Source organism: Nerophis lumbriciformis, linkage group LG01, assembly GCF_033978685.3.
Source record: "Nerophis lumbriciformis linkage group LG01, RoL_Nlum_v2.1, whole genome shotgun sequence".
In the NCBI taxonomy this organism is placed as follows: domain Eukaryota; kingdom Metazoa; phylum Chordata; class Actinopteri; order Syngnathiformes; family Syngnathidae; genus Nerophis; species Nerophis lumbriciformis.
Window position 1 is genome coordinate 25,060,047 of NC_084548.2, and position 9,954 is coordinate 25,070,000.

The 9,954-nt window shown below is 40.0% G+C and overlaps 1 protein-coding gene across 1 annotated transcript in view; it reads left to right on the top strand.

The window, feature by feature from the left end:
* LOC133617721 (bone morphogenetic protein receptor type-2-like) overlaps positions 1-9,954 on the top strand; it is a 98,246-nt gene that overhangs the window by 56,968 nt on the left and 31,324 nt on the right. The window contains exons 4-6 of the mRNA XM_061977888.1: positions 877-984; positions 1,132-1,223; positions 9,703-9,933. Coding sequence (XP_061833872.1) covers positions 877-984; positions 1,132-1,223; positions 9,703-9,933 — 431 coding nt within the window. The remainder of the gene's footprint in view (positions 1-876; positions 985-1,131; positions 1,224-9,702; positions 9,934-9,954) is intronic.

The following is a 9,954-nucleotide window of genomic DNA, read 5'->3' on the forward strand; positions in this document are numbered from 1 at the left end:
ATGAAAGCGCCAAATCTATATCTATATACAAATAAATATATATACTGTATGAAAAACACTGGATATTTTGTAAGACGCTGGCACTGACTACTCAGTGATCAAACGCTAACAAACCACACAGCTCGGAAATAGTGTTATACAGTATTTATTACTGCCGATACTGAAAAAAGTAGGTATTGATGTGGTTTTTGCGTGTTGATATCGACTTTGTATTGAAGTATCTGTATTTTTGACAATGCTATAGGTAATTGATCATGGTGTATTTGTTTTGGACATGCTTTTTTTTTTTTCATTGAAGAACGTCCCGTTTACACTTGCACATTTAACATATTCGAAAAGAAGTAGTAAGAAGCAGAGCTTAGTTAATCCTACCCCTTCTTCATATGTATTAGTGACAATTCATTCACACCATATCTTGAACATGGATACTTATTGACACACAATAACTAATATGTTTACATATTGTCACTATGCATTTGTGCACTTCCTGTGTTTAACTGTTCCATTTTCTAACATGGAGATAAAATAATAATATATAGCAATATAATGTAGCTTATGCAGCAATGAAGGATAAAAGTTGGATAAAATACAATATTAACAAATAAGGTGAACTATTAAGGTGAATGATGAAGATACATATTTGTTACTGTTATAGTTAACTGTATTCTGCAGATTTGTCAAAGATGTCCTAAAAATGATATATAGAAGGCACACAAAGATCAATTCATCCATTTTTTTTTATAAATCACAGTTAAAAGATAAGGTCTTGTTGCGGTGCGGATACATTGCTTACAACACAATGTCAATCACAGTTAAAAGATTACTGTTTCATTTTTTATTTATGTTTGTTTTATTTTTGTTGTGTTGTCCTTGCAGCCCCTTACACACTGCGCTCTGAAGAGACTATAATCATTGCCCTGGCAACCATCTCTGTGCTGGCCGTTGTCGTAGTAGCCGCTTTCTTCGGTTACCGCATGATGCATGGTAAGTTTCCATGGTGCCAAGCTGAGAGCAAAGAACATTCAATAGCTAAGTCTGTTAAATGTTTCAGCGGGTTAGTAATTGCTGTAATAAATGGGAGCAGTGTGGACCTTGTTTAAAGTTTTTATTTGTGTGTGTTTGTGTTTACAGGGAACAGTAAGCAAGGTCTTCACAACCTAAACATGATGGAGGCTGCTGGCTCCGAAAGCTCTTTGGACCTGGATAATCTCAAACTGCTGGAGGTCTGTTCCCAGATATTAGTTTTCCATTGTATCCTAAGAAAAGAAAAAAAGAAGTTCTGCTGAATAGTGTTGCACAACTATTTTAACCAAAGAAATCTCAATATTGATTAACACTAATTAACCCGCTTGTTTGCGTGTGAAAGAAAGCGGCCCAGAAAATGGCGACCTCTATTCTGAGCGTAGTCGCCATTCATATTTTTTTGCAAAGTTATGCAGCACTACTGCAGAACACTCTTCAGTGTTTCCTCTAATCTACAGCTTTTTTTTGGTTTAGAGTGGGTGATTATTATTAACAAATCATGCATGTGCATCGAGCAAACTTTAGTACATGTGTGTGGGTTGGTGGCTTGGGGGTATTAGGCTAACGAACGCAAACGCACACACATGCAAGTGGCCAATTCAATTGCAATTGCTCTTCCACAGTTATAGTTCACAAAGTTTCATAATAGAAAGCAATGCAAAGACAAAATAACCCATTAACTTCTTGGGGTCTGCCGTTGTCTCTAATATAAAATGAGGGGAAACACTACTGTGTCTCAATATACCGTATTTTCCGCACTATAAGGCGCACCTAAAAACCACAATTTTTCTCAAAAGCTGACAGTGCGCCTTATAACCCGGTGCGCTTTATTACGATTCATTTTCATAAAGTTTCGATCTCGCAACTTCGGTAAACAGCCGCCATCTTTTTTCCCGGTAGAACAGGAAGCGCTTCTTCTTCTACGCAAGCAACCGCCAAGGAAAGCACCCGCCCCCATAGAACAGGAAGCGCTTCTTCTTCTACTGTAAGCTACCACCCGCCCCCGGAAGAAGAAGAAAAAACGCGCGGATATCACCGTACGTTTCATTTCCTGTTTACATCTGTAAAGACCACAAAATGGCTCCTACTAAGCGATCCGGTTCATAAAAAGACGCAATCTCTCCATCCGCACACGGATTACTACCGTATTTCACAGCTGATATTCCTGTGAACCGCACTGTGGAACGGGAGCACGTACGGGGAATATTCGCACCACAGGGAATGAGAAGTCATCCTTCACTGTGGTTCTAGCTTGCCATGCTAACTTCCACCCATGGTGATATTCAAAAGGAAGACCTTGCCAAAAGAGACCTTTCCAGCCGGCGTCATCATAAAAGCTAACTCGAAGGGATGGATGGATGAAGAAAAGATGAGCGAGTGGTTAAGGGAAGTTTACGCGAAGAGGCCGGGTGGCTTTTTTCACACAGCTCCGAAGGCGAACACACCTTCACTAAGACGGGCAGACATATACATACGCCAACATTTGCCAGTGGATCGTAAATGCCTGGGCAGATATTTCGGTCACAACTGTGGTCCGAGCTTTCCGGAAGGCAGGATTCACAGAACAACAGCGACACTGACTCCCGATGACTTCGACGAGACGGAACCGGCCATTTTGGATACCACGCTTGCGCAACTTTTCAATTCGGACACCGAAGACGAAGAATTCGAAGGATTTACGAATGAAGAATAACTTCAGAAGGTGAGCGCTATGTTTATTTTGTGTGTTGTGACATTAACGTTCGAGCAACATTATGTTACTATTGCTCTACACCATTTTGAATTTTACTATGTTTGTGATTGCACATTTGCGTACATTTTGGGACAGAGTTGTTAGAACGCTGGTTTTCAATATATTATTAAAGTTTGACTGAACTATCTGACTGTTTTTTTGACATTCACTTTAGCGCAGCGTTTTTTTGACATTCACTTTAGCGCAGCGTAGGCGCGGCTTATAGTCCGGGGGCGGCTTATTGGTGGACAAAATTATGAAATATGTAATTCATAGAAGGTGCGGCTAATAATCCGGTGCGCCTTATAGTGCGGAAAATACGGTACTAATGTACAATAGCAAGCCATTCAAAACAAGGAAGCCGACCAACAAAAGACAATATAACAATACTCCTGCAGTGTTTAAAAGCTTATAAAATTAGATCTGACATTTAGTTGTCCCATCTAACTAAAGGCAAAAATATAAAGACAAATAGTAAACACTCCAAGGTCATGTATAAAGGGATTTCATCAAGTCATGGCAGCATAATTCATGTGTACAGTGCAGTCAAACGAAAATACGATTTTGCTCACTGCAGTGGTGGAACCTTCCATCCATCCTTCCACCCGTCCAGTGTGTCCTGCTTATCCCAGTCGCAGAGAGTAGGCGAGCCCAGACTTTCCCGTCTCACAGTTTCTTATTTCCTAGGGTCTCTTCCCGATTTGACGTGCCTGGAACGCCTGACCAGTGAGACCTCTGAGAGGCATCCAAACAAGATGCCCAAACTACCTAAACTGACAAGAAATGTCATTGGTCAGTCGAGCTAGGGGTGTGTAACAGGACATGTAATCAGATGTCTTTGATAGGAACCTTTCGGTACGGTACACATTGAGTGATGAGCATCAGGCGTCTGCTTTTATAACAAGTACACTGCAATCTAGGCTTTGGCTAGTCTGAGTCACAGCTAGCAATAGTGCCAAGGAGAATCCAAAGCTTGAAACTCTTCCATCGTTAAGGTGTCATTCTTGGTAAGATATGGTCTTCCTGTAAAGTAAATCTGAACAGTCGATATGGGCATCTACATCAACTATATGATTTGCCTGAGAAGCTGGACAGGACAAAAATAAAAAATAAAATAAATAAAAAGATATGGCCTTCCTGGTTAATTACGAAGAAAGTCAAGTGGAGAAGACGAAAGCAGTGTGCCGCCATTGTTCATAAGAGAAGGGGAACATGTCTACAAGCTGGAACTACTATTGCTGCACGGCAGCCAAAAAAGGAACTTTCATTTACAAAAATTTTTATTTACAACTTTTGCCCTTCCCTAAAAAAAAAAAACAGAAGCAATGGTATGTACCGTATTTTTCGGACTATAAGTCGCAGTTTTTTTCATAGTTTGGCCGGGGGTGCGACTTATACTCAGGAGCAACTTATGTGTGAAATTATTCATTTTTACATTACCGTAAAATATCAAATAATATTATTTAGCTCATTCACGTAAGAGACTAGACGTATAAGATTTCATCGGATTTAGCGATTAGGAGTGACAGATTGTTTGGTAAACGTATAGCATGTTCTATATGTAATAGTTTTTTTAATGACTCTTACCATAATATGTTACGTTAACATACCAGGCACGTTCTCAGTTGGTTATTTGTGCGTCATATGGCGTACATTTATTCAGCCTGTTGTTCACTATTCTTTATTTATTTTAAATTGCCTTTCAAATGTCTATTATTGGTGTTGGGTTTTATCAAATAAATTTCCCCAAAAAATGCGACTTATACTCCAGTGCGACTTATATGTTTTTTTCTTTCTTTATTATGCATTTTCGGCCGGTGCGACTTATACTCCGGAGCGACTTATACTCCGGAGCGACTTATACTCCGAAAAATACAGTATTTTTTTGATACATTTATTTACTTGATAATTAGTAGTTGGCAGTTTTTTTTTCATTTTAAAAATCATTAAAGCTCTTTACACAAAAGCTAAACAGTCTTGTTTTATTTGCTTACTGTAACCATAATGAACTGAACCCTGACCTTAAAAGTGGAGGACATTTTATTTTTAGGCCTTAAAATTTCTTAAATTCTATCAAGGTTCTAAACATGACTTAAAGGTCTTAGAAAATAATGCTTTTTATGTTTATTCAAAGTAAATGCATAAACTTCAGTTTTGCTTTTAAATGTTTAGATTTTTGAGGACGCACTTCATAAATATAAAACAGAACTAAAGTACCGGTACCTGTGCAGCCCGGTCAGAATTTATCCAGCACAACCAGCGAGTGTGCTGTGCTTTGCACACGCCACAATTGGTCACAAGCAGATCTTCGCTGGCAGCAAAGATTACAAAAGCTAATGCAAACCAGGAGCAAAACTTAAGTTATTTGTGGAAATTGAATAGAATCAGAATTGGCTTTATTGGCCAACTAGGTTTAACACACAAGGATTTTGATTTGATAAATGTAAGTTCAACGATTTGGTACTGCAGGATAAACAATTTAATGCATGATTGAAGCAGGTGTGTAAAGTGTTTTTTACTGACTCGGGTCAGGCTTAGATGTGGCGCCATCGTGCAGGGCAGTCTTTGTAAACATTGCGATGAAAGCGAACGGAAGGATAATGATAAAGCTTATAATCCGAAAGTCCATGTCAAATGATGCCAAACACTACAAATATCTGCAAAGCTGTACAGGAAACGACTTAGCCCCTACTGACACTACACCTTCTGCAAGAAAAACTATGCAACATTGGGGTAAAACCATTGGTATTCCATAGCAAATGAGAAAAATGGCTATTGTGATGTTTGCTAATATTTATTTCAGAGTTCTAAACAAATATTTGTTTACAATAGAGAGGCTTCTGGTGTTTTTAGTTAGGATAAAATTTAGTTTTCCACTGTGAAAAAGCAGGAATAAATTCATTCAGTTACTTGCAACTCATTCTAGGCCTCTGATTTTCCTTCATGTCTTTGTACTTTTTGTCAGTATGATTGTAAAATTGGTCCTAAATTGTATTCATTATAGTCTTTAAAAAGTCTTAAATTTGACTTGTTGAAACCTGCAGGGACCCAGAAGTAGTGTGTCTTGCGTCGTGCATTTATTTGGTACTGTAATCAAATTCAAGTTGTAATGAATACTGTATTTTCCGGACCATGGGGCGCACCAGATTATAAGGCGCAGTGGCGATGAGCGAGTCTATTCAGGTATATTTTCATACAAAAGGCGTACCTGATTATAAGGCACACTAAAGGGGTCATATTGTGATTTTTAAAATACATTTAAAACACTTATTTGTGGTCTACATAACATGTAATGGTGGTTCTTTGGTCAAAATGTTGCATAGTTCATGTTTTACAGACCATTTCCAAGTCACTTTCTGACGCTTCAGGACGTCTTCGACAGCGTTTTTTCCCCATGAAGAGCGAGAGAGTTATGATAAACGCGCATGCGTCACCAGGCTCTGCTTTTTATCCATAGATTTATCAGATTGAATTTGTTATTATCTATAGTAGGGGTGTCAAAAGTGTGCCCCGGAGGCCATTTGCGACCCACAGCTAAGGTTTTAAAGGCTCACGGCACATTCTAAAAATACTATTAAAATAAACAAAAACATAACAAAAGTGAAATAAAAAAGCTTAAAGGTTAAATGTCATTTAGAAAAAGTTGCAATGTTGACTAATAAAACAAAGCTGTTTTTTTTTATTTCAAACTGTCATTGCTCAAAACATAATATTGAATCAAAATCAATGTTATTATGAATTATTGACCTATCCAAGGTTCCGATTACTTCACGTAAAATATTCCACTTAGAAAAATATTTTTGGTGGAAGATTTTGCAAAATTTATATTTTGTTGTTTTCTTACTGTACCGAAAATGAACCGAACCGTGACCTCTAAACCGAGGTACGTAAGTTTTTGTGTACCGTTACACCCCTAATATATACTGTATGTATATATATATATATATATATATATATATATACACATACACATACATCCATCCATCTTCTTCTTCCGCTTATCCGAGGTCGGGTCGCGGGGGCAGCAGCCTAAGCGGGAAAGCCCAGACTTCCCTCTCCCCAGCCACTTCGTCCAGCTCCTCCCGGGGGATCCCGAGGCGTTCCCAGGCCAGCCGGGAGACATAGTCCTCCCTACATGTCCTGGGTCTTCCCCGTGGCCTCCTACCGGTCGGACATGCCTATGGGTGGCATCCTGATCAGATGCCCGAACCACCTCATCTGGCTCCTCTCGATGTGGAGAAGCAGTAGCTTTACTTTGAGCTCCTCCCGGATGACAGAGCTTCTCACCCTATCTCTAAGGGAGAGCCACGGCGGAGGAAACCCATTTCGGCCTCTTGTACCCGTGATCTTGTCCTTTCGGTCATAACCCAAAGCTCATGACCATAGGTGAGGATGGGAACGTAGATCGACCGATAAATTGAGAGCTTTGCCTTCCGGCTCAGCTCCTTCTTCACCACAACGGATCGATACAGCGTCCGCATTACTGAAGACGTCGCACCGATCCGCCTGTCGATCTCACGATCCACTCTTCCCTCACTCGTGAACAAGATTCCGAGGTACTTGAACTCTTCCACTTGGGGCAAGATCTCCTCCCCAACCCAGAGATGGCACTCCACCCTTTTCCGGGCGAGAACCACGGACTCGGACTTGGAGGTGCTGATTTCCATCCCAGTCGCTTCACACTCGGCTGGGAACCGATCCAGTGAGAACTGAAGATCTTGGCCAGATGAAGCCATCAGGACCACATCATCTGCAAAAAGCAGAGACCTAATCCTGCAGCCACCAAACCAGATCCCCTCAACGCCTTGACTGCGCTTAGAAATTCTGTCCATAAAAGTTATGAACAGAATCGGTGACAAAGGGCAGCCTTGGCGGAGTCCAACCCTCACTGGAAACGTGTCCGACTTACTGCCGGCAATGCGGACCAAGCTCTGACACTGATCGTACAGAGAGCGGACCACCACAATCAGACAGTCCGATACACGATACTCTCTGAGCACTCCCCACAGGACTTCCCGGGGTAGACGGTCAAATGCCTTCTCCAAGTCCACATGGTGCATGGGAGTTTGCCCAACCAGTCTACATGTGTGTGTGTATATATATATATATATATATATATATATATATATATATATATATATATATATATATATATATATACATGTGTATATATATATATGTGTGTGTGTGTGTGTATATATGTATATGTGTGTATATATATACTGTATATATATATATCCATCCATCCATTTTCTACCGCTTATTCCCTTTGAGGTGGCGGAGGGCGCTGGAGCCTATCTCAGCTACAATCGGGCCAACACAGATAGACAGACAACATTCACACTCACATTCACACACTAGGGCCAATTTAGTGTTGCCAATCAACCTAGCCCCAGGCGCATGTCTTTGGAGGTGGGAGGAAGCCGGAGTACCCGGAGGGAACCCACGCAGTCACAGGGAGAACATGCAAACTCCACACAGAAAGATCCCGGGCTCGGGATTGAACCCAGGACTATATATATATATATATATATATATATATATATATATATATATATATATATATATATATATATATATATATATATACACACACACACACACATACATACATACATACATACATACATACATACATACATACATACATACATACATACATATATATATATATATATATATATATATATATATATATATATATATATATATTATACATATATATTATACATATATACATACATATATGGGTCATACGGTTTACCAGTACTAATAATGTACCGCAGTACTAATGAATTAAAAATGATACTATCCTGCCTTTGAAAAATACAGGTACTTTTTTCATCAGCATGCTGCCATGGGGCGGTGGCGTACAAAGCCGAGTCGAATGTCAAAACATACACGCAAAGTACATGAAAGCAGAAACAGTAGTTTGTGTATATGTATGTATATGTTAGGGTTGTACGATATGCCGGTATTAGTATAGTACCAAAATACTAATGAATCATATTCGGTCCGAGACGCCTCTGAAAAGTACCGGTCCGCCTACCGCTTGTCCTTAATAATTTTGTCAAAATAATAGAATGGAAAATGACACAATCTGTTACTGCATACGTAAGCAGTAACAAGCTTTCAATTGGAACCATCACCCATAGGGATTGCAGCGCAGACCAAATCAGAACCCTGCGCGATTTCAAGTCTCTACACGCTGTTTGAAACAGCAAAAATGCAAAAGAAAATACTTACCATGGTACTCAGTGCCGGCATGGTTGGCAAACTCATTAGCTTCTGCTCTGCTAAGTAGTTAGTGCCAAGTGGAAGAATGTACCAGTATCTTTTCAGGCAGTAGTTGAATTCGGAGTGCCGTCCTTGTTGCTTATCAAGTCCAGGTCCATGTTCTTTTTTGCAGAGCGGGGTGAGAGCATTTAGACAAAACAAATTCCACCCTAACTGTTCTCCCATCTCATGAGTTTGACTTTATTTGATTGTGTCTTGCCTTTCTCAGGACAGTAAGTGAATTACTTTTGCACTAACTTACAAATCTCACCGTAAGTCTGATAATGTATTATCTGCAAAAGTTAAATTGAGACACATGTAATCCAAAAAGGCTATTTCAGTTAAAAAAAATTCAGGTTTGGAGTCTCCTTATTAATGTCTCGTGGTGGTGGTCAACAAGAGAAGAATGACCCGACAAGCTGTTTAGCCACCAGAAAGCCGAACAACCGACAGTATTTTTATGCAATACAGTTGTTCACCAGCCATACCTACAATAAAATTAGAAGCAAAGAAGGCCTCTGGATTAAGGTGAAACATCTTCAACAAACAAGAAGAGTCCAATTGCCTCCATTCAACCTTTGCTGATTGCCATGACCTTGTTGACCGAAAATCTACACAAAGAAATACTAAGTATGTTTATCTTTTTCTCTCTCACTGCTTCCTCATTTTAGCTAATTGGCCGGGGGCGATACGGCGCTGTCTATTGCGGCTCTCTGGATGAGCGGCCGGTAGCTGTCAAGGTGTTTACCGCTACCAACCGCCAGAACTTCCTCAATGAGTGCTCCATCTATCGGCTGCCGCTGCTGGAGCATGATAACATTGCTTGCTTTGTGGCTGCTGATGAGCGTACAGGTCTGGAGGGGCGCACGGAGTACCTGCTGGTCATGGATTATTACCCACATGTGAGTGAAACGTGATATCAG